This window comes from Pituophis catenifer, unplaced genomic scaffold, assembly GCF_029215685.1.
Source record: "Pituophis catenifer annectens isolate HBS135680 unplaced genomic scaffold, rPitCat1.0.hap2 SCAF_1, whole genome shotgun sequence".
In the NCBI taxonomy this organism is placed as follows: domain Eukaryota; kingdom Metazoa; phylum Chordata; class Lepidosauria; order Squamata; family Colubridae; genus Pituophis; species Pituophis catenifer.
The window spans coordinates 93,373,690-93,398,967 of NW_027256881.1; the positions used below are offsets into that span (position 1 = coordinate 93,373,690).

Here is a 25,278-nt window from a genome sequence, read left to right on the forward strand (position 1 = left end):
TTTCATATCTGAAGCTTATGTTTAAAACAGTTCATAAAATAAATATTGCATAAAAACAATAAGACATTTGTGTGATTAATTAACATATTTTTGGAAATACTCTGTAAAGGTAATTTTGGCTTGGCTGTCCCAGCCCTAATATGTATTTTCTTCCCAACCCTCCAGTGAGGAACAGGGAACCTCTGTTTTATTAACAATACATAATCTGGGGTTATTAAAATTATCCTAAATTGTAGGACCATGTTATTCTGAGTTCTTGTAGATCAGCTGCTGTGTAACATAAAGGACTTCTGACTAGAAATAAGCAGATCATATCTTCACCAGTTAGTTATCTATACGGTAATAGTAAAGGCTTCCCCTGTCCAGTCAGGTCTGACTCTGGAGGGAGATGCTCATATCCGTTTCTTAGCCGAGAGAACCAGCATTGTCTGAAGACACTTCAATGGCCATGTGGCCAACACTGACCATACACCAAGGCACACAAAAGGCTGTTACTTTCCCACTGACGTGGTATCTATTTTTGTTGTTGTTAGTTGCAAAGTTGTGTCCAACCCATCGCGACCCATGGACAATGTTCCTCCCGGCCTTCCTGTTCTCTACCATCCTCTGGAATTAAGCTCACGCCTACTGCTTCAGTGACTCCATCCAGCCATCTCATTCTCTGTCGTCCCCTTCTTCTTTTGCCCTTAATCTTTCCCAGCATTAGGCTCGTCTCCAGTGAGTCCTTCCTTCTCATTAGGTGGCCAAAGTATTTGAGTTTCATCTTCAGGATCTGGCCTTCTAGAGAGCAGTCAGAGTTGATCTCCTCTAGGACTGACCAGTTTGATCGCCTTGCAGTCCAAGGAATTCGTAGGAGTCTTCTCCAGCACCATAGTTCAAAGGCCTCAATTCTTTGGCGCTCAGCCTTTCTTATGATCCAACTTTCACAGCCATACATTGCAACTGGAAAAACCATAGCCTTGACTATACGCACTTTTGTTGGCAGGGTGATGTCTCTGCTTTTTAGTATGCTGTCTAGATTTGCCATAGCTCTTCTCCTCAGGAGCAAGCATCTTTTAATTTCTTGGCTGCAGTCCCCATCTGCAGTGATCTAGGAGCCCAGGAAAATTAAATCTGTCACTACCTCCATTTCTTCCCCATCTATTTGCCAGGAATTGAGAGGGCCAGATGCCATGATCTTAGTTTTCTTATTATTGAGTTTCAAGCTAACTTTTGCACTCTTCTTCTACTTGTATTTGCATGCTTTCGACCTGCTAGGTTGGCCAGGACATGGGGCAGGAATGGGAACTCACTCTATCATGTAGTACGTGGGTATCGAACTGCCAATCTGCCAATCTTCCAGTTGATAAGCCCATCAACTTAATCTCTAGCCCACCATGTCTCTTAGTTATCTAAGCCTGGTAAAATCTAAGATTGGCTTGATCCATGAGAGCCCCCTTTGAAGACTATTCAAAAACTATAAAGAGATTTGTAACAACATGCAATCTTCAAGGTGCCACTTTTGATTTCTTGTTTTGTTTTGTTTTTGTTGTAAAAGACTACCACAATGGCCACTTTGAAAATTTTTAAAAAATACAGTTGGTTCTGATGAAAACTGGTACTTTACATTACAATGTTGGATAATCTTGAACATATGCCACTGCTTGAGAACTTAACTAGCTACCAGTCCATTTCAGAGGGCCATTCAAAGCACCAATGGTACATTTCAAGCTACATATGGCACAAATCCAAATCTGGAACTTATTAATTAATAATAGGCAGCACATTTAAACATGAGAAAAAGTCTCAACTAGTCTTTGTATATCCAAAATCAGGGGAGGGGAAAGAAGTTTTTAAATAACACAACTTTAAGAAAGATTTGTGCCACAGAACCTTTCATTTTACAAATGAAACACAGCTGCAGATTTTCACATTAACAATGGGGGGATTCTTACTCTCAGAATAAGAGAAATTTAGATTTTGGAAAACTAAAAGGATGCCAAAATACAACTGGAAACCCAGAAAAAGTATCTTGGTAAGTTTGAAACTGGCTTCTTAGACAGTATTTGGGAGATTTAGGTAATATCTATGTTGGAGTTTGCTTCTGAAAAAGAACTTTTGGCAATTATCACTTCGAAACTTTAGAGAACAGAACTATTGGCCACATTGTTGCAATGTCAGAGGCTTGATCCATAACATTTTGAGTTAAAGGGTAAATTGGCTGACAGTGATAAAGTGTTCTAGACTGTGGAGTCAGCTGGAATAAGCAACACTGGACTAGGGCAAGATCATGTCTTATTGTCAAAGTGATGCAAACCTATCTTCATTGCTATTTCAGTACAATACTGCTTTGACGTCTCTAGAATACACTTACAAGTTCTTAGTAGAGGATTCTACCTTAAGTGAACCAAGAGCAGGATACACACACAAACACACACACACACACACACACACACACACACACATTTTTTAGTGAAGCCCTGTATATTTTATAAATACCCACACTTGTAATTAAATTGTACATTTACATAGTTTTAATAACTGCATAATGTTAGCATCTTATATATTGTTATAAAGTGCTTTGGAATGTTTTGAGATAGATTTCAAAGATGGCTCTTTGTCCCGTCCACCAGTCTTTGCTTACTGTTGTGCTTTGATGCTCTTCACTTTCAGAATTTACTCCTTTACAAACAATTAAGAGCGGAGACATGGTCTCTTTGCGGTGTTTGATTATCTAGGATCAAATTTTGAAGCTGCCCTGAAAAACATAATCACTTTTCCTCAAGTGATCAAGTATTATTGCTTTTACTCCCCCAATCCAATAATAGGATCTCCCATGCTTGCAAATCTATATAGATTTCCATTTAATTTTTCAAGCCACATTCCAATCTTCGTCAAAGGGATCAGAGAGCTTTTAGCTAGGACTCCCAAGTCATTGCATTAGTTCTTATTTTAGAATATATTGTTTAGCTATAAAAATGTCTGCCAACTTTTTAATTTATCATTTTATTAAAAATCTACGTATCTATCAACTCATATTTTTGTACAGCAAAGATGCAAAGACTATTCTTATTACTATTCTGTCATGCTCACAGTATATGTGAAGGAAGATAGGCCTCTAGCCAAATGCTCAGCATCACTATGAAGGCCCTTCAGGTGCTAGATGCATTGAACATATACATCTGTACATTTGTAACATTCCTTTCTTGATGAAGGCACATCTACAAGAGGCCAGGGCACATATTTATAGCACATTTATAGGACATTCAAATTTAATGACAACAGAACACAATAACAGAGTTGGAAGGGATCTTGGAGGTCTTCTAGTCCAATCTGCACAAGCAGGAGACCATATACCGTTCGGGACAAATAGCTGTCCAATCTCTTCTTTAAAACCTCCAATGATGAAATACCCACAGCTTCTGGAAGCAAGCTATTCCACTAATTAATTGTTCTGTTAGGAAATTTTTCCTTAAGTTCTAGGTTGGTTCTTTCCTTGATTAGTTTCCATTCATTTCTTATCCTGCCTACAGATGCTTTGGAGAATAAGTTGAGCCCCTCTTCTTTGTGGCAACCCCATACATAATTCTACTACATTTTCCATAATTCCCTCTGAACAGCTCTGTACTGTGCACTCTTATTGCATGAAAATTCTATAGAAAGGCTAACTATCTGGGAGAATCCTGATGTCCACTTGCTTAGATATGTATAAGTTTAGATCGTCTGACTTGGCAGCAGTTTGAAAATCTCATTGCAAGGATTTTTTTCAAATTTGCTTTTCTTTTGTGAAAAGCTCAACTGTAGAGGCGTATGAGAAATGAACACACATTTGTCTTTAACTGTGCGTAGGCATGAAAAGTGGAGATGCAAAATCAACAAAACTGTAGTCTGTTTATATTACAGATGAATGTTGGGCAATGTCCAGTTGATTCAAACTTCTTCAAGTTCCATTGTGTATTTTTCCAAAGAGACCATCAAGCATGTTATTCCCCTCCCCCCCAAAGCTTGAGTTAAGCATGGTGTTAAATCTCACTCTCGCTAAGAAGATTTTACAGTAGTTAATACTTGTTCAAGTCTTAGGTAACACTGATATTTCTCTGATTCAATCTGTACATTCTTTTATACACCGTAAATTGGTTTGCACCATAAAAGGGCACTTCTTGGAAAACAAGCTTTCCATTGTTCTGTTAAAGTATTACCTTTTTTTTTTAACTTACAGTTCCTACTTGTGTTTTTGGGTATCCTTGGATTTCAACATAGTGTGAGAACTGGTCAATGTTGAGCAAGATAATGCTTAGGTTTATTGCTAAGGTTGCTTCATATAATTGTCTGTGGCCAGCAAGCAATGAGTGTCATAATCCTTATATTCTCAGAAAAGCATTGTGGGTGAATGGTGATTTACTAGGATGAGTCATTCATGTATGGTTGACCAGACCTTGGCAAGCAATACAGAAATATTTAAAGGTCATGTTAATTGGAGTAGACAAATATATTTTTCCTCCATGTCTGCTGCAGCCTGCAGCTATATTTTTTTGAATTTTATTTTTTTTTAAAGAAAGACATCCTATTCATATCTTGTTTGTGCTTTTTTCAACAGATGTTTAAAAACTTGTTTTCACACGTAAGCCTCAATGATTAAACAATATAACTGTTGTAAAAATCAATTAAAATATATGGATCTAACAAACTTGCACATATCTTTTAGCTTCCGATTTCTATGCATTTGCTGAGCAGAAGGAACAAAAAAAAAATGCTTTTTTTTCTTTTATAATACAATATTAGTACAATATTGTGATGATGATCAATTCACCTTCTCTAGTCTAATGCTTTGAGTGCTGTGAAATGTTCCAAATTCCTAGTTACCTTGGCCATCTCTGTTCCAGAACTTCATGATCTGGTTTTTGGGCTGTTTAGGAGAAATAAAAGAAGTAAAAGAACAGCAGAACCAGCCTTGTTTTGTGGAAGAGGAATAGATTTGTTGTTTTTTGTTTGATTTGGTAGCACTGCAGAAAAAATTCTAGCCCCATCATGCACGCCAAACTTTCTTCATTATTTTCTCATCAATATACACACACACTGAATTCTTGCTGTCATAGGATAATTTATCTACAAGTCCTAAGAATAATTGCTAACATTGATTATCACTCCGTTTTCATTTGTTCCAACCCAGCAGACATCAGGAAGAAAACTATGTAAGCAGGCCCAGAATTGTTTACTTGCTAGCAGGATCGAACTTTGAAAATTGAACAGAATAGGGGCAGAATTTGGTCTAAGTGAAGAAGCTATTAGGAGGATTGAGTTTGAAAATGATCCAAATCAGATCAGAAAATGCATCCAATCAGGCAGGCAATCTTCAAACTGTTCTGATTCAGAATGGAGCATATGCAGTTGCGTGCTTCCCAATGCACACACAAACACCAACAGAGACACACTATTGCATTTCACAGGAGAAAATATAGACTTCTCCTATGGTCACATCTGATGAACGGATTGAAAGAATTCCAGAAACCGTGTTTTCCATGCCTTTCCTAACATTGAAAGAATGTTAGAAAATGATTTATTGGGAAGATATTGTATTTAGGGTTTGGACTCTGTCCATCCATTCATCAGCAGGATAACTGCTAAAGTAAATAAGAACCAAATTCAGTGGGAAAAGACAACAAAAGAAAGATTGAATTCCAGTGCTTCCCTATGGAAGAGTGAATTGGGCAGCTGCTCAGAATATTACCAATTCCTCCACTCTAAGTTATCTTCCCTCTTCCTTGCTGGTCAGAGCACAGCGAGCTTGCTCTGCACTTTCCAGTGCACAAGAACAGGGATTCAAACACAGATGCAACACACACCCATCCTCCTCAAATAGTCCTTGGGGAGAAGGTGCACATATGTGTTCATGCAGACAGGATTTTGTTACATAACTGTCTATATGAAGATTCTCAATCATGCAGGTCATATTTATATCAAAAGTGGTTTTTATTTTTGAAAAGGCAACTGGATTGATTTTTTTGAGAAGACATTTCGCTTCCTATCCCTGTCACAAATAAAACCCCAAGTAACTACAACGGCTATCAGACAGCATGAAGACCAGTTGACTGCATAGAAAACACCATCTTTCCATCCCCTCCCCCATCCTGTCAGAATCTATCATTCCCTCCCTCCCCCACACCAACTAAACTCAACTGTTAATAACTGTCCTTCAATCTCTAACACCATCCAATACAACTGATGAAGCTTGCAGGATAGGAACTGAAATGTCTTCTTCTTCCTCAAAGAAATTAGTCTACCTGACTTTTCAAAAATAAAAACCATTTTTGATATTTTGTTACACAGAACAAAATACAGGCCGCTTCGGCTAATTGTGGGGGAAGATGTAGAAAAAACCCCCAAAAGCCATATTCTGCTCCCTTTCCCAATGTTTAAAAGCATATTCTTAAAAGTGATTTTCTATATCTAGAGTAGAAAACTGTAATCCCTCATATGTTCCAGAACAATTTCCAACAGCTCTACCCTACATCACCAATCATAAACTATTCTGGAATCTAAAATTCAGCAACATCTAGAGAATCAAAGCAAATTGAAAAATTCTGCAAAGAAACACAATCCTTCCATCCTCACCTCACCATCCTGTCAAAACGTATCCTTCCATCCCCACACCATCCAATCAAAATGAAGCTTCTTGAATGAGAAGCGAAATGTTTTCTTCTTCCTCAGGTAAAACAGTCCTGTTTCCTTTTGAAAAAGCATCTTTGAAGCAACTATGACCTGGATGACTGAGAATCTCCATAGACATCTGGAGAATCAGTTTCCCCACATGCTCTTGTGAAGTATTCTATTTTGAGAGTCAGGATGAACCGCAAGTTAAATTGCAGCCAGTGAAAGTGACTGGCGATGTACTGAGATTATAATGAGATGAGAATAAGATGTAAATGCCTTATATATTCTATAGTAAGACAGAAAAAGGCAAAGACAAATGATGAAACAATAAGATATCCCAGTGTAGATCATTTTCTTCTCTGATCCCTCCCAGGGTTCCTTAAACGGACTTAAAAAGCAGAAATGCAGCCCATTACTTCATGTGAAAACCCTTAATCTTGGCGCTAGCCTATTTTATACCTATAGGCTGCAGGAAACATTTCTATAACTTTCTAGCTCAGTGGTGGGTTTCAAAATTTTTTACTACTGGTTCTGTGGGTATGGCTTGGTGGGCGTGGCATGGCTTGGTGGGCATGGCAGGGGAAGGATACTGTAAAATCTCCATTCCCACCCAACTCCGGGGGAAGGATACTGCAAAATCCCCATTTCCTCCGGATCAGCTGGGACTTGGGAGGCAGAGAACAGATGGGGGTGGGGCCAGTCAGAATTTTTACTACCGGTTCTCCGAACTATTCAAAATTTCCACTACTGGTTCTCCAGAACTAGTCATAACCAGCTGAAACCCACCTCTGTTCTAGCTCCTTAGGAACCCTGAGCTGAGTTCTTGGAAGGTATTTTTTTTCTTTTTTGATTGGCTAATCCACCGCAAGCTACAAATGTGAACACAATTTATTTTATTTTATTTGCTTGCATGGCTACTCCATTGGACAGAGATATAATTTTTTCAATGTAGAGATTCTCAAGAGCTGCCACTCAACACATTAGGCTATGATAGATAAGTTTAAGCACAATTTCAATCAGTATAAAGACAAATGGAAGCTAGACTAAAAAGCAGTTCTAAACCAAGTGCTCCTCATGGGGCAGCCCTGGAGTGAAGATGAGGACATGGGACGATGTAGTAGAGGAAAACTGGATTTAATCCTCCTTAATTCAGATCAAGCTCCATACAGCTGTTATTTCTCCCAAGAAGAAAACTACTATTATTAATAGCAGCAGTTTTTTTCAGACGAGAAAAAAAAGTTTTGGGATAGACTAATATAGGAACAGAAGTTGCAGCCTAACATTATGACTTTCCCATTCCAGGTTATGATCACTGTAGCTTCCACTTGCATCAACAATTTAGCAAACATGCAATGGGTGATTGTGTGCTTATCACTTATTTAGCCCCAAATTAGTATTGATTTGGATACCGAATTGTATTTTGCATAATTTTACCACACATATAAGAAACTAAATTGAATAGAACCTTAAATGAGATTGTTAGTTGTGTAACACAATGCAACCTCTCCAGGAAGCTACCACCATCTGGACTTGCATTAACTTTTAACACATTCAATTTCTTCCCTTTCACTGATCACATCAAGACAATATCTGGAAGTCAGTCAAAAAAAGACTTCATTTAATAAGTGATACATAAAAACTTTTGCATAGAAAAAAGGGTTACCAAAATAATAAACAATTTGCCCCTCCTCCAACTAGGAACAGTATTTTTAAAACAAATATTTTAAAAGTACATTTGTATAATGTTTAACATTCTGTTTATTGCTTTCTCCACACAGCAGAGAAATGAAGTGCATAATACATGCTGTGCTTTCATTTAACTTGCCCTCCCCCATCATTAACTCTAGCTCTTGAGTCAATGAATAAAAATACTTGTGTTATTTCATGTTGCTGTAATAATAATAACAAAGCAAAACATTTTTATAGTACTGCTTGTATGGGTAGTTAAAAAAAACATAACTTACATTTTCTGGATTGGGAACTGAACCCGTACAAAAAAAGGGAAAAAAAAATGAAAAAAAAATGGCAGCAACAGAAACTAACCCAAAGGTTCACGTTTGCTGCTACCTACAACTCAGCCTTTGGCAGTCTAGTTACTTCCAGATCTCCTGGAATACAATTTGCCCTAATTTTTCAGGTATGGTACAGCCAAAGAGAACCAAATTGAGCTCTAATGAAAGCCAGTTTTCAATCAGATATGATTGAATGGAACAAAAGAAAATGGCCGAAGGGTAAAGTATTGTAGCTATTTAATCATACCTCTTTCTGTGACAAAAAAAGGACTCTAATCTAAAGGAAGCTGTTTCCCAGCTTGCAAAAATGAACCAGACATATCAGCTGTGACTTTATCAAAATGTAGAACTGGTGGTCAACTTATGCACACTTAGGTATAATTTGACACCAATGGTTTTACAGAAAAGTGCCAGGAAGCTTGTAATTTCTTAAACCACGCTTTAAGTTTAGTGCTTTTATCAAGATTACACTGCAGACATTTGATAGATCCGCAAAACAAAGGTAAACTAGATGAGATTAAGTATATACAATCTCAGCAATCTTGTTATTCTTAAAATTCAACTCTAGCATACAGTTAGTTTGGTGGGGTCCCACTGATGCTAAAGGACGGCCACCTTACTGTGTGCAGAAGTATTTGTATCCCTATTCTGGATCTTATTATCCGAATCCAAATTCTATTGTTTCCTCTCCAGCATCATTTTCATGCTTGCCTTGTGGTTTAGACTTAAGAGAAAAAAAAAAATGCAAAGAAACACATATGAACACATTGCCTATTCAGAACAGGGCAGGCACTTAAGCATTTAGGACAGCATTTGTTTTTCAGGAAGGTTTTGTGAGCTATAATCCACCACTTCCCTGGCAAATAAAAATGCATAGCAAGAACATTAATGGCGACACAGGATATCATTTGAAGACCACTGTCATCCAGTATGAGGTCTGATTCAAACAAAGTAGAAAAACAACTCCATTCTGAAGATTCTTATGGCAGAATTGCTTGTTTTCTCTTCTGTGTCTTGAGCATCCATCCGGCTCCTTGAGCTGTTCATCACCTAACCTTTGTGCAAGAGCTTTCTGTTCTAACTGCAGAAGACCTTGGGAAGGAAAAATCTAGAAAGCTCCAACTTCAGTACCCCAAGGTCGGTAGGGTTTGGTGTTTCCATTACTGCTGGGTTGCTGAGAGTTAGCGGTTGCTGAAACAGATAAAGGGGGGCTAATGGCTGTGGCAGCTGCCACTGCTGCTGCTGCACTCGGGGGAAGCATTGGGAATGCTCCAGCGAAAGACAGAGGGAAACTCTGAGCTGCTGCCGCTGCCGCAGCATGCACAGTAGCAGAAAGCGAGAGGAGAGAGGTAGAAAGTGGTGGGACGCAAGGGGCGATGCTGCCTGCCGAGGGCATTCGGAGGGTGGAATCGGCATGGGCAAAAGTGGCTGTGAGAAGAGCCGAGCCGTGGGAAGGCACCTCTGAAGCTGTGGATAGTCTACAAGGGGAGACGTCAGATGGATGTAATCCATTCTGCTGCAATAAAGCCGTAGGGAGATGATGGAAAGCAGCCGCCCAATGATGAGGGTGCAGAGGATGGTGATGATGTGTCATGGACGAGGTCATGGCAGCGGCTTCCCTCTGAGAAGCACACGAGCTGAGATGGGAGACTAGTCGGACTCGTAGAGGGTCTGCCGTGTCCAGACCTTCCACAGAACTCAGGTATCTTGCAACTTCGGTTAAACATTCTCGAAACCCAATGCTAATGAAATCCATGGCCAGAGCATGAGCATCAAAATAACCTGGAACAGAGAGGAAAAATACACTTTAACTATCAGATGCTTCCTTTGGTCTTTCTTGTAAAGCACAGCCTGGAATACGTATTTTAGTTCTGAAATATGTTAGTAAAGATGGCTTGTAAATTAACTTGGTAAAGTTGTCATCTCAGGGATAAACATTTGAAAAAACTTTTAAAATCTGGAATTGAACTTCTATTATGATGCTTTTCACCCTGTGACTGATAAAAGCCCATGTCTGCATGAAATACATACGAATACTATTAAATTGAGTACAGGTAGTCTTCGACGTATGACAACAATTGAGCCCAAAATTTATATTGCTCAGTGAGAAATTTGTTAAGTGACTTTTTTCCCAGTTTTTCCCATTTTTATGGCTTTTCTTGCCACATTTGTTAAATGAATCACTGCAGTTGTTAAATTAATAACACGGTTGTTAAGTGAATCTGTTTTCCTCATTGACTTTACTTGTCAGAAGGTTGGACCCAGGGACATTGCAACCATCATAAATGTCAGTTGCCAAGCATCCAAATTTTGATTACATGACCATGGGGATTCTGCAAAGGTCATAAATCCCTTTTTTCAGTGCGGTTCTAACTTAGAACGGTCACTAAATGAACTGGTGTAAGTCAAGAATTACCTGTATTGAAAAGTTTGGCTGTAAAATCCTGCTCCTTATATTGAAAAGATATATGTGGGTATATGCATAAGTATGTATGTATGTATGTATGTATGTATGTATATATGTATGTATTTAGTCATGTTTATGTAGTGTATATTGGAGGTGGTGACTCTCAGAGAGCTGTATACAATGAAATTTCATTTTAATTTATGACAATTAATGTACATTCAAAGACTTACTAAATGTAAGTCTAAGATAAAATGAGGGGAAATCCCCACCGCCTTGGGTACTCAGACAAAAGGTAGAACATCCCAAGTTGCTAGACAGTGAAATGGGCAGAGTATAAATCTAATCAATAAATAAAATAAGCATAAAGGCAATAAATACAAAGCCTCCACACTTATTCAGCTGTAGTTCAGAAACAGTATACCATAGTACTCAAGTCAATGGGCTAATTATAAGGCATTGAGTTGTACTGGTTAAGGTGTTGGACCAAGACTAAGATGACATAGATTCAGGTTCACCCATAGACCTGGCAATCTACTGGATGAATTACAGGATGTAATTGTTAGGAAAAGTAGAGGAGTACTACATGGTAACTTGTGCTCTTGAAGGAACATTGGAATGTAAGAATCGAGTCAACTTGCAATAGTTCATTTAATGACCATTCAAAAGTTACAATGGCACTGAAAAAAGTAATTTATGATCATTTTTCACACTTACGGCCATTGCAGTACCCCCATGGTCACATGATCAAAATTCAGACACTAGGCAAGTGGTTCATATTTATGACAGCTGCAGTATCCTGGGGTCATGTGATCACTCTTTAACAACAGTCACTAACTTTAACAACTGCAGTGGTTCACTTAACAACTATAGCAAGAAAGGTTGTAAAAATGGAGCAAAATTCACTTAACAAAGGTCTCGCTTAACTACAGAAATTTTGGACTCAATTATGGTCATTAACTGGAGGACTGCCTGGAATAATATTAGTAACAAAAACATCATGATAATAAAGCGGCAATACCTAGAGACAGCAGAACAGAAGAGAAAGAAATGGAGATCATCACAAAATATGAAGACCTGAGAATAGTAGTAGAATGACAATGGCAAAAGAAAGCAAAGATGGTGCCAAGAGTAATGGATATGATTCCAATATAACTGGAGCATCACTTGAAGCACCATCAGCACTGATGACATCACCGTCAGTCAAGTACAAAAGGCAGCTTCACTTGGAACAGCTAACATCCTTCAACAATATCTTTAACACTTTCAAACATCTGCCTATCCCAGGTCCTTGGGAAGGACTCAATAGGTGGATAAAAATGCCAAATCCAATTTAAAACGCTGGCTGATTTTGTCACCAACCGTAATTAATAACAACAGCAGCAGCAACAAATACAGAGCAAACGCCACCACCACTAGAGGTAATAGACTTTTTACTGCCAAGGACCTTTCCTCTGGAGTGATTGCTTCTTCATATACTCTAGGCCTCAATAGCCAGGTCTGATAATTTTAGGAGTCCTACTTCTTCCTTTAGTGAACATTTCTCTAGAAAAGCATAATAGAAAACACCAGTGTTTTTTCTGTATGTTCTACTCGCTTTAGCTGGACTTGCATTAAATATTTACATTGAATCTAAACCAAATTATATTACTATTAAATAATACAATTTTTGCAATCATTATTACTGCCATCTAAAAGGCATTCACATGTTATATAAGAACTTCAATTGCTTAACTGAATGTCACGTAACATATTATTTCTTTGCTTATGCAATTGTGAGGAAATACTGTTGTAAACCCAGTATTGGTGACCATTTTCGTAGCTTTAGAATTTGATATCATAGCATGTTGAGGCAGTCACCTCTTAACTTCATTTTATATTTTTGTATTTATCTTTTACTTGTTTAAAAATATTCTCATTTTTAAAAAATCAAGCAAAACAGCATTTTTATTAAAGCAATAAAAATGAGAGGTAGATCTAAAATTGTTTCCTCCCAGAAAGTAATTCTGAAGAATGTGATTACACATTCCTGATATTAAAAGAATAGAACTTAAACAATTCTCAATGGCTTCTTTTAAACAAAATATAAACTCCTGAAAACGAATTGAATTCTCTTTTTTTGTCAAACTCTACTATTTTTGAATACTAATTGCTATGTTCCAAATCACTTGCGGAGGCCTAGTCACTTTTTATGTAAAGCTGCAATCAATGTACTATCATGGATTAGGACTAAACTATGTATTAAGTTTACTTAATTCAAGAGGATACATGGTGTAGAGGATCATAGATCCCTCCCTACAGAATCAAAGCCTTAAGTTCTCTCCCCAGAAATACTAAAGAAAAATAAATTTAAAAAACCAATTACGTATTTATAAAGCACCTTCATTTCTTCTTTTTAAATCCTCCTGTTTTTATACCCTAAAATGCAGCTTGCTCGGAAGTTAGACCAACGGAATTTCAAATACATATACCACGTGCTATCCTTTTCCAATATGGGAAAAACATCCCAAAATGATCATAAATGGCAAATGGAAACTAGTAATACAACTCTTTGCAACCATTTATGTTAGCATGGATGGAAATCACATGAATGAGCTGATGAATAGCCATATTTTCTAGAAAATAATTCCTGATAAAATGATTGCTGCTTAGACTGATGAAATTCATAAATCCCCTTCTTCACAAACAAGCTAAACAAGAAAATATAATTAGCTTGAAAATACCCAGTTTTAGAAATACAGTAAACATTGCAGAGAGATGATGCTTCTTTACACTGCCTTTATGCAAATTGTCAAAAAGAATCGCCGAAGCATATCTCCTTTATGTGTATTAGTTTTGCCCCCACTTTTCATAAGATTTGATTAACCCTTATGAAAAACAAGACAGGATTATGGGATAGAGAGATATAATTGCAGCAATCAAAGCTAAAAACTGCTGCTAAATATTGAGGACTCTGATCAAGCCCTGATCCACAAATCATTATTATTATCATCACCATCATCATCATCATCATCATCATCATCATCATCATCATATTATGTGGAGTGTTCAAAGCACTTCATATGTTTAATTTTTTGAGTGTTTAAAATATTACAAAACTGTTCTCTAAATCCACATAAAGCCACATTCTGTACTACATTCCCAATTCCACAAGAAAAACGTGTCAGCCCACAAAAAAGTCAGCACCTACGGTCGATCTTTCCCCCCCTTTTCCCAGTAATATTGAGTTTCCTCTTTAGCTACCAGAAAATGCAAACTTAGATGTTGTTCTGGTTATGAACGGCACAGTCTAATTTTTCATGGAAAACATTCTTTCTAGAACAAAGGGCAATGCATAAACAATACGGAAAGTTTCCTCTGGATTCACTTCCCGTGGTATAGCAACTGCATAATGAATTTTAAATTTGGTTTTGTTTCATGCCTCACAATAGTGGCCGCAGCCCTCTTTGTTTATGTTTGGGGTATTTGTTTTGTCTCTCTTGTGCCGATTGCTGTGCTCTTTGGAAACCCCAAACAGATCTCTGACTGGACTGCCTCTGAATGGAGTCTTTACTCTCCCACAGTGTTATGAAAGCCAACACAAGCTCAGGGTCAAGTGCTCCTTTTGTCCCAGTAGTTCTTTCCCACGAGTTCAACCCTGCCTTGAGCACCAATTTCCACTCCTTTAATCTAGAACTGCCAGGGCTGTTTGCAAAGGTTTACCCTGCTCACATTAGAAAATCAGTTCCTTACCTTTCCCGCCTGTCGCCTGGAGCATCTTCAAATGATCCACTGTCATTTGCAGGATTTCTGCTTTTTCTAATTTGGCAGATCCCTTTGAGATAAGAGGCACAAACAATAAAGGCTTAAAAGTACTGTGTGCTTTGATTTGGTATCCTCCCTTTTGAGCTCCATCTTATGGTTTCAATTTTCCCAACCATTAGAGCATTCTCAGTTTAATTCTTCTACTGAGCATCTGTAGTCCAGACTTTACTATTACACACAAGCACTATATAGCACACTGCATAACGTGACATATATAATGCATATGCTTCTATGGAGCATGGAAAAGCATAGACAATGATAATATAGACAGTAGATAGATAGATAGATAGATAGATAGATAGATAGATAGATAGATAGATAGATAATTTTATTTCTATACCGCCCCTCTCCCGAAGGACTCGGGGCGATGCACAGCCAAGTAAAAACACAATACAAACATCATAATTAAATTTAAAAATTATTAAAATTCTTACATTTGCGGCCGAAATTCGTTAAGAACCCAAAAATTTAAAAACTCCAAATTTAAAACTCCATTATAAAGATAGCCCTGCCTGTCGGAAGAGCAGGGTCTTGAGGGCACAGCGAAAAACTCGGAGGTCAGAGATTGTGTGTATTTCCGGGGGCAGTTCGTTCCAAAGGGCACGACAGTATAGACAGTAGAGCTATATAGCTCAATATCAGACTCGGCAGAATCAGCATACAACCCTAGGAAAACATTTGCAAAATCCACTATGGATTCTTTATATGACCAAATGAAACAAATGGAAACTGCCATAAACAATGGCAATCTTCCCAGGTGCAGGAAAACGTCATACCAAATAGGGCTCAGCTATCAGCAATGATGATCTTCAGCTCCATGAAAATCACAAGCAAAGCTAGTTTTATTGATTTATTGTCATTTTAAAAAATGTACGTGCAAATACTGGAACGCTATTCATATGAATCTATAGTATGGTGAAACGCCATGTTTTAGTTCTAGCCTAATCTTGTTTTCCTTTTGGGCAGAGAATCACTTCAAAGTTCTAGTTAACCTGTTTCCATATTAGCCAACTGTCCCTGGGAGAAAGAGTGATGGCAGATTAACAGTTGTCATGATCAGGGGCATGTGTGGCAGGTGCCCAGCATTTTGTTTTTATTTGCAATAGGCACAAAAGAGTGGAGGGTCTCTAACTGCATGGCTGTGGCTACCATTATTTTTACCCTCCCCCAGCTGCAGATGAATGTAGGCATGAGGATGGGTTTAGCAAACCATTAGCTTTTAATTTACAATTAATTATCTGTTCATATACGTATATTCAGGTTTAAAGAAATTGATCTCTTAGAAATAATATTTGGGCTTTTCCCTACTGCTGATATGAAGTGCTATCCATCTGTCCCTGAGTAAAGTACACTGGTGTGAAAATTGATATCCCCATTCCCGAACAAATTCCTCAGTCATCATGGATAACAAATCACAAGACTGGTTTTATATACCATGGGTTCTCCTTAGAGTTGAATTAAAGGGTGAAACACACCTGAAGTCCCGGGACACGGTTAAGCCTATCTCATTCATAGGATGAAATGATAGGACATCTTGGGAACACAAGCAAAGAAAGATAGTGCCTTGGCATATTTTTCTCAAGGTCATGTACAAGTTGGGAAAAGTCTTTTAAGATGATAACTTTCTCCTTACTTAAATATACCAGTAACCAAACAACCTCCTAATCTAACATGTTTTGGATATTAATAATAATTTAGTACCATTAGTTAAGAAACTGGTTTTAAGTAACTTATTCTTGTTATTGGTGATGCCATTTAAAGTTCTTTCTTTCTGTTAACTATCCAGTATCTTTTGTTGTCTCATTTTATTGTTGTCTCATATTATCTCTTATAATTTCATAAAATTTGAGTTAAACTAGTACATCGTCCAAATGTAACTGGAAATCAGGCAAGCCTACAAATGAATATTCAAGTAATACCCCTAGTACAGAGTAGACATGCAACATTTCTTTGGATGAGATTACATCAACTTTCCATAGCAATACGATTAAAATAATTAATAACAGCCATTTTAGATCAAGATAAAGCAGCTATAATGATCTGGCTTTGGGTCGTTTAAAAATTGATTTCAAAAGGGTCTTATTTACATTAAATGTTACTGTTATAAAGTGTGCGCGCGTGTACACTTACGTGCTGGTATTTAAATTGTTTTCTAAAATTTAGTTTACTCTATATTCCTCAAATTACATTTTGTCCTCTTCTCAATATTAATCTTTTTCATAAAGTGCAGAATTATAATTACTTGTTCCTGAGTAGTTTCCAAGGTCTTTGAAAGCCTTGTTTTACAATGTTTGTGATTTTCTAAAAGTAAATAATTTATTGCAATTAATAACTGTTGGCTCTTGTCCTGGTTTCTTTGACTGGCAAAAAACACCTCCAAAATAGACCCCTTTGCAAATTGCTCAAGATAAAGTGTGGTCACCAGGAAAGAAGTTTTACTTATTTGTTGTTAATTTTTTTACATTACGCTATAATTAGTTTATTACCTCATATCTACATTATGTGTACAATCTGTTCTCTAACCATAAAATAAGCCATCACTTTCTACTTGAGTCAAAGGACAGAGAGAGAAAGTGATCTGAGGTCTAAGCCACAATATTTATTGTATTTTTAATGGTACAGCTTTCTTAATGGGGCATCACTTCCCTTACAAAGTGAAGTGGTAAATGCCAACAGTAACTGAACTAAAATGAGACCAACTGGAAAAATTATGGGGAGGTCCCACCATCGTTGTGACTTTTCCAGAAGTACATAAAAAATAGATATAAACATTGATATAAAAGAAAATGTAACTGCCCTAGAACAATGAATACAAAGGATGCTCATTAGAAACAAAAAATATTAAAAGCTATTTGCTAAAAAAAATTAAGAAGCAAAAGTTGTGGTGAAATTGAGTGGAGTATACTGAATACGTAGCTGAACTGAAAATCCTAAAAGCAGGATGTAAGATCTTATTGATATTAAGTTACTTACAATGTAAAATTCATGTTTACCCACTAAGTGAAATAATCTATGGTAAGTGTTCTAAACTGAAACGCAAATATTTCTAATGGTAGTTTATATTTTCCTAGATACCCTTGCAGCTTTAAAGCGTAAGGCATACATTTCTTAAAATATCTGTCCCTAACCTACTACCTTCTAAATATCTCAGAATACAAGTCTATAATCTCTAAGTAGCATAACAGATGAAACACCTGCACAATAAGTAAGGGAAGTATGCCTTAAAATATTTTTTTTGTAGTTAAGAGGATCCTTTTGGATCATGTGGATCACATGTTGATTGCATACAGGTTGATCACTAGGTATGATATAGCATTTCTTTTTAGTGGTCAAAGGCAGAACATCTATCATTAAACACGTATTGCAAAACTTTCACAGACATTTATGTTGTAAATTGTCTAATGATAGTATTCTAAAGAATTGAAGCTGCTGATTTATTGAATTCTCTATTTTCTGAGGTTTCAGACATAACCAGAATTGGACGATGTACCCAAAACCTCCTAATTTATTATTGAAAATCACCAAATCATTATTTTCTTTACTTCACAAACTTATCAAGAGCTTTATTTTATTTTCTAACATGTAGTATAAATTGTTCCTGCCATCTAAGCTGATTCAGGAACCACCCATGGATCTGGGTTGGATGTTTGTTCACCTCTTCAACTTGTAGAGTTTTTGGCTAATTGTCAATTATTTGGGAAATAGTGAGGATGGCAGAGGGGTGAATAAAATTTGTCCTTCAAATCCGAAGTTATTTCATTCCTTATAATTATGACTTCAGAAGAATCTTTATTCTGAACAATTATAATTTTTAATTGGGTACTTATTATATTTTTGAAGAAAAGTATACAGTACTCAGAAATTAAAGGCTGAAATGAGTTCCTATAGATTGCATCAGTTTTTGTAAAATGCCCTGAACTAATTGTTTTTAAGGTTGTTGTTTTTTTTAAGGTAAGGATAAAACTATACAAAACAAAGTTAAACATTTTATTTCCCGTCCTGCCATGTATCTTTCAAATCAGTATGTTCATATAATAGAGAAAAAAAATTACTTTGTTTAATAGCTGGGACAATTCTGAAAGTAGAATATTAGTCCTCTTTCATGTGAACCTTTTGGGAAAATTTCCATTTAAAATATTAGTTTTGAGTCATTTCAAATATAGCATGAGTAACACACATTACATCAGATTTTTTTTTCTATACCTTTTAAAAAATCTAGCCAATTATAATGACTCTTAAAATATTAACTGAGCTAGACAAATTAATGGGAAAAGTGATACAATGATACTGTAGAATTTATCCAGAAGAGAACTTGTCATATGTTTAAAATTTTACCAGATAAAACAATAGGAAGAGCTACAGAAAATTACTCCCATCCACCCACAAAAAAACCCAGAAACAGCATAGGCATTCTTGCTCAATGTAGTAGCGAATAATAGAATGAAAATATTTTTCAGCTTTTCATAGGTTTGCCACAACAGGGCATTTTATTGAAATGCCTGTTCCCCCACATCGGGCACATTCAGTCTTTCATGAGCTCTATGAAAGACACAACAAAATGACATACAGAATCGTTTATTTATTATGCTTACTTGTTTTTCAAAAGCAGTTGGTACAAGTCGCCTCAGTTCAGATAAGCTGTTATTTATACGATCACGGCGCCTTTTCTCTATAATCTATTCCAATAAAAACAAAAAGCATATGCGTATGTAAGCATTAAAACTATAGGAAGAGCAAATATTTACACAACTGCAAATGTTACATTACGAATACACTGGAGGGAATTCCTTACCCCTCTTCTTTTTTTCCTGGCCATAATCTGAGATGTTGTGATAGGAGAATTTGACCGGATCACAGAACTGGCATTAGGCCTAAAAAACAGTTGAAAAGACATGTCAGGTGTTGGATCCCATTGATGCATTTTTTTTCTTACAAAGAGTTAATCCTTTACCCAAGCTGAAAACAATACAAGTTTAAACAATTCCCCCTCACCATTTCTTTTAAATTAGCAAGCCACAAAGTGTGTTTTAAAAAAATTGTTTCAGGCAGTGATTAGGAGAGATCATTAAATAATAATTAAACTGACGATCATATACTCAAAAGAACCCTACTATTAAAATTCTGAACATGAGAGCACGCCAAGCTGCTGCTGACAATGCGTTTTGTATTAGGACACAATTACTTGAATCAAAAATCCATGTGCCTCCCTTTCATCTCCGAATGGCACATATATGGCAGAAATAATAAAAAAATGTTTATTTACAAAATATACAGAAATTGTGGCCTCAGAAAGATAGAGTCCTGTTCTGTATATTTTACTGAGCATTTTAACTACAGCAAAATATATAACCAAAGCAAGGCATATATTTTTTGACATAAATTACATCCAGGTATAAAAGGTTAGGAACAGAACTGCATGTAGAAATCTGAACATTTCAATAAAATCTATGGAACTTGTTTTTCAATTTACACACGTTCAGGCATACATTCCGCATTATAATGAATATGTGAAATTAGTTTGTAAATGTAAAGATGCAATAAACACACACAACAAATATATAATATAGACAAAGTGTATACTTTTTGTAATTCATCTATTTAGAGAATATTATAGACTCTTATGCTTTTTTATGACACCCTAATAGACACCCTATTATTTCTCTTATCCATTTAGCACAGCTTCTTTTTTGGCTTTATTCAAACAGTTATACTGACTTGAATTAAATTTTCCCTTAGGACAAAGATCCTTAATCTACTTACATTTACCTTCTGACTTTTAAGACTACTCTAAACTGGGTTTAAGACTTTCATAAAGTAACTTAATTAAAACTAATTGTTCAGTTAATCTGCACTAGCTAATTTGCTGTGTGTCAAGCCTGTGATCAGGTGTGAGTTACTAACCTGTGTAGCACATATAATATACTAGCTAACATTGTCTGATGCTCTGAAGCAAGGAATCAATAAAGACTAATTTCAAGTGCATCATGAAAGGTAATTTGGATTCACTACATAATATTAGACAATAATCTACATGTTGAAAACTCTACTATCTCAGCAAACTCAGAAAAATACTACTTACCAGCTGAAAAATAAAACTGATTTCATAACCAACTATATGTAATGTTACTATTATATGTTCTCATAGGTTCTTTATTAATTACAATACATTTAAAAAGGCCTACAATGCTACAGGCACAAAGTACAATACTTTTTAAATTGTACTATTTTCAAAGAAAATAAAGGAAACATGACCCCTTTTTCTTTTCTAGGAACTTGTGATACTTTAATGTCTGTAGATGAATAACCAACTAAAATTCCAAGGTTGACTGACAGCACTCTTGTAAGCACATCTTATTGTGCTCCTTAATAAGTGCCTTTCTTCAATCACTGGATCACAGAATCTAAGGACTGTTAGACAAGCAGGAGAACATCATGCAGTGATAGAAGAGTTGAAGCGGATCTATCTATTTTATTTTATTTATTTATTTTATTTTGTCAAGTACATATTAGATAATATATAAATATAAGCATGAATTGAATACATAAAATGAATACAATTAAAGGGAACATTAGGACAGGGACGGTAGGCGTGCTGGTGCTCTTATGCACGCTCCTTATCTAAACAGTGTCCCTCTTATTGGAAGTAAAATATAATCAGACTGAGATTCTAACTCATCTAATAACTGAATCTCTTCATTTTCTCTTGAATTTCTTACCATCCATCCTTTCCAGAAGATAAACCTAGAATGCTTTCAGGCATACAACTCCAACTACTGTCAGTCAAAGGACACTAAATACTACATAACAAAAAATATGGAAAGGGCAGCTGACAACAAAGTCTTAAAAACAGAATATAAAAATCTGGACTGCCTGAAGCATTATATAAATCAGCTTTATAAGCACCTTCTGGCAATCTGGCTTCTAATACATCCTCTTCTCAGTTCTCAAGTCCACGTGTAGAAATTCCAGGAAATTCCAGGAATGCACATCACTTAAGGTTTGCAAGATATAAATTCAAATCCAAGGGCTTTTTTGACATCATCTAGTAACCCCAAGAAAGAGCAGCCTTGCCCCTTATTACAGGATCTTGCAGAATAGCATCTATTGATTGCTTTGCTACCCCTGAAGATGTTCATTGCCTTCCAGTGTTACAATCTTCCTATTGCTTTTTCTCTTTACTATGCTCCGAAATAAAACCCATAGCTTCCTCTTTTTCTAATACTGATTGAGGCGGCTATGATAAAAACTGTTGCTCCCTGCCTTTTTTTTTTTTCTTCCTCTGCCCAAACAACAGTCTTATGCAGGGTCATTCTGAACATCTGCATTTGGAAGTCCGGCTGAAACAGGGCACCAGAAGGGTAAGTGAAAATATCAGTCAAAGTATAAAGAAAGAAGTGGGTATCTTAATGTAGGAGCCATGAAGTCAGAACACAGCAACATGCAGCCCAGTGGATGAAGGCAAGAATGGCTTAGTCCCTGTCCCAAACATCCACAGGGAACAGCCAGAGTCCATGACGCTGAGCCTGAGGCACTTGCACTCCTAAATTCCTCCCCCCCCCCCCCCGCTCCCTTGAGTTGCAAGAAAGAACAAGCACAGGCTGAACGTTTAAAGGAGGGAAAAGAAGGCTTTTTCTTACCCGGAATAATTATTTTCGCTCCCTACGTCTATAGTCTCGTCCATATCGCTATCTGAGGTAGTGTCCTCGCAAGGTCGCTTCATCGTAGCCGAAGGAGACAGTCCAGCTTCCAAATCAGGAGGTAAATAGCAAGAATTTGAGGTTGTGAATAGGCTTTTTTTTTTTTTTTTGGACAGTCTCTGGATTGAGTCCGCCTATCCCCACCCCCCACCCACCCCAAGCCGGCGCCAAGAAATCGAACGGATTTCTGAAGCTCTTTCCCACGGTGCAGCTCAGCCTCAAGTTCCAGGCCCCGCCCAGCCGACGAAGTCACTCCCCCTCTCTCCGGGAGAACCACTGGATTGAGAAAGCGGAGGAGTGAGTGACAGGCCTCCTTGCCAAGTGCTTCTGTTCCCTTCTTCATTGGCTGAATGAGCCGAAGCGGTGGCAGCGCCAAGCTCTCCCGGGTGTCTTGGAAGCGTGGGAAAGCCCCGAGCGCCTCTCGCGCACAAGGGAGACGGGGGAGGGAAAAGGGGGTGGGAGGACGGCGGGCTGGCGCTGGCTGGGAGGCACCTTCAGGTCTGCACAGCCCCGGCTGGATGGGGACAGCTAGCTTGGGCAGGAACCGCTCCTAAGCATGTGTGCCTGCTGACTGCCTCGCGGATGCCGTGCGCGCAAAGAGGAAGCGTGCACACGGAGTTGCAAAATGCAAACAGATTTTTTAAAAAGTCGTTCTGCGTAGACGGTTGGCGCGTCTGCTTGCACTTTTTTAAACTTTAACCCCAGGAAAAAAAATTGGCATGAAAACTAAGCTAGGAACCAGTTAATACCTAGCAAGTTTTCGAATGCGGGCATCTATTTCTATACAGGAGGCACAGAATAAAGGAAAAAATGGAACATTTCTGGAGACAGATTAACACTATATGTACACAAGCACATATACACATATACTTAACACGGGATTGGTTTGCCTATCCTTGTCCCTTTTTTTTAATTATAGAATGATTTGGGTCAACCGTTCACCCACCCCCGAATTCTAAGCACCACGTACCTCAAAACACGTTGTTAGTTGCGAAGTCGTGTCCGACCCATCGCGACCTCATGGGCAACATTCCTCCAGGCCTTCCTGTCTTCCTCAAAACATGACTTGACTTTTAAAAAACCCCAAGGCCACCCTTTCTCAGAAGCAGAGAAAAGCTTAAGCTAGAAGGCAACAGTGAGGCCACTTTTGGAGCACTTAATTTGGAATAGCTTTGAAAGGTTCTATAGGATCTTGCAGTAGGAATGGCTAGCTAAAGAAAAGAATCCAGTGGATAAAGATAAATATCTAGAAATAATATAGTTGCTTCTTCCAAAGAAATAGGGTCTATTTGCAGGAGTGCTTAAGAAATATTAAATGGAGACAGAATCTCAATTAAGAAAAGCCAAGTAATTTGCTTATTCTGTTTTTCATTCTGCTTATTTGAACCTCAGTCCAGCATCTTCATTTAAACTTAACCTCTTTAGCATTTTCTACCTTGCAGGCGTCTTCCTATACTTTCTCACAACTTCCATTCCATTTTGGTGGGCAATCCCTCAGCCCAATTGCATTTAGGATCAAGGGCATTATGTCCTGGAATTGGGCTGCTTTGAACTGGGAAACGCATGGGTACCATTGACAGGTGGGGTCCCCCCCCTAGAAGTTCTTCACAGGAGCAAGCCAGGAATACGTTGTGGAAAGAGAACAAAGGAGATGGCCAAGGTGCTATTATTTCTGGTTCATGCTGCTGATTATTACCACCACCGCTGACATTGGATAAACATGCCTTCCCTTGTCAACTGACTCTGGTGTCATCGCCCATCTTGAGCTTCTCAGAGAGAAGGCAGGGTATAAGTGCTTTAAGATGTGGTTGAAAAGGAGACAAGGAGAAGAAGAGAATAAACGAGAATAAAGAAGAAGAGAAGGAAGGGAGATTAAGGAAAGGGGTAAGAAACAACAGCGGAAAAGAGCAAAGACCCAAAAGAGTAAGCAGGAAGCTGAGGATCATGTTGCCTCTTTGAGAAGAAAGTCAAGAGTCCCGGGGCGTTGGTTAAATGCAATATACAATTAGAAGATGGGCAAATGCACCCAAATGCAGGCACTGTGATGAGAAAGCCCCTGCTGGGAAAAGCGGGAGACAACGGCTTGCTGCGGATCTTTCTGTCCTTGTTGGCGGCACTAGGACGGCTTCCCCATGTGAACAGAAACCTGACCCATTTCAGCTTGGCTGGTTTTGGAAACGTACTGTACTGCTGGTCGGCCTGTCTCTGTTCCAGCACTTATCCTTCAACGCGATTCGTCCACGGTAACATCCAACCCTGACAATGTCAGTTGCTTGGTTTTCACACTTAACCAGTGAAGAGATACTGGATGCCCTCAGAGGTGTTGTGCGGCTGGCTTTATGAAGATAACAAGCCTGCAGATTTGAAAACTAGAAGGCCTCAAAGTTAGGAGGGAGAAGTGGCAGGAATGTAAGCTTTGGCCAACATTCCTCAACAGATCCTGAAAATTCTGCTGAACGCATGACAAAAATCTGTCTTCTGCTCAAGCTTTTTGCCCCATAGTAACTCTATATAAGGCTATGGTATGGGGTGGGGGAGGGGGAAGTGGCACCTTCAGCTCGATTCCCAGGTGAATTCTTTGCTCTTCTTCATTATTCACCACAAACATCAAACGATTTTCTTTGTGAAATTGGGAAGCATTATATGCTTGTGTGTGTGTATATATATATCTATGTAGCACATAAATAACATGAAAATATTTTTTTTAATCTAATAGAATGGAATAATGCAG

At 37.7% G+C, this 25,278-nt stretch overlaps 1 protein-coding gene across 2 annotated transcripts; it reads right to left on the bottom strand.

Moving 5' to 3' along the window:
- Positions 1 to 8,285: 8,285 nt before the first annotated feature.
- On the bottom strand, positions 8,286 to 22,675 carry HEY2 (hes related family bHLH transcription factor with YRPW motif 2). 2 transcript variants are annotated; one of them, XM_070952799.1, is made up of 5 exons: positions 22,488 to 22,675; positions 19,643 to 19,721; positions 19,443 to 19,526; positions 14,779 to 14,860; positions 8,286 to 10,424 (listed from the first exon to the last, which is right to left on the bottom strand). In XM_070952799.1, exons 1-5 carry the CDS (start codon positions 22,568 to 22,570, stop codon positions 9,751 to 9,753), a joined length of 1,002 nt encoding a protein of 333 aa, XP_070808900.1. In that variant the 5' UTR covers positions 22,571 to 22,675; the 3' UTR covers positions 8,286 to 9,750. The 2 variants fall into 2 exon arrangements, with proteins under 2 accessions (XP_070808900.1, XP_070808909.1); XM_070952808.1 differs by lacking the exon at positions 22,488 to 22,675 and adding an exon at positions 21,754 to 21,772.
- Positions 22,676 to 25,278: the final 2,603 nt, after the last annotated feature.

Bases quoted from the DNA above. Each gene is read 5' to 3' on its own strand.
- HEY2 (XM_070952799.1), bottom strand. From the start codon at position 22,570: ATGAAGCGACCTTGCGAGGACACTACCTCAGATAGCGATATGGACGAG. The intron at 14,861-19,442 runs GTAAGCATAATA...CTTATCTCAAAG, and splicing joins CAACTGCTTTTGAAAAACAA to GGATCTGCCAAATTAGAAAA. The intron at 10,425-14,778 runs GTAAGGAACTGA...TCTCTGTTCCAG, and splicing joins CCAGGCGACAGGCGGGAAAG to GTTATTTTGATGCTCATGCT.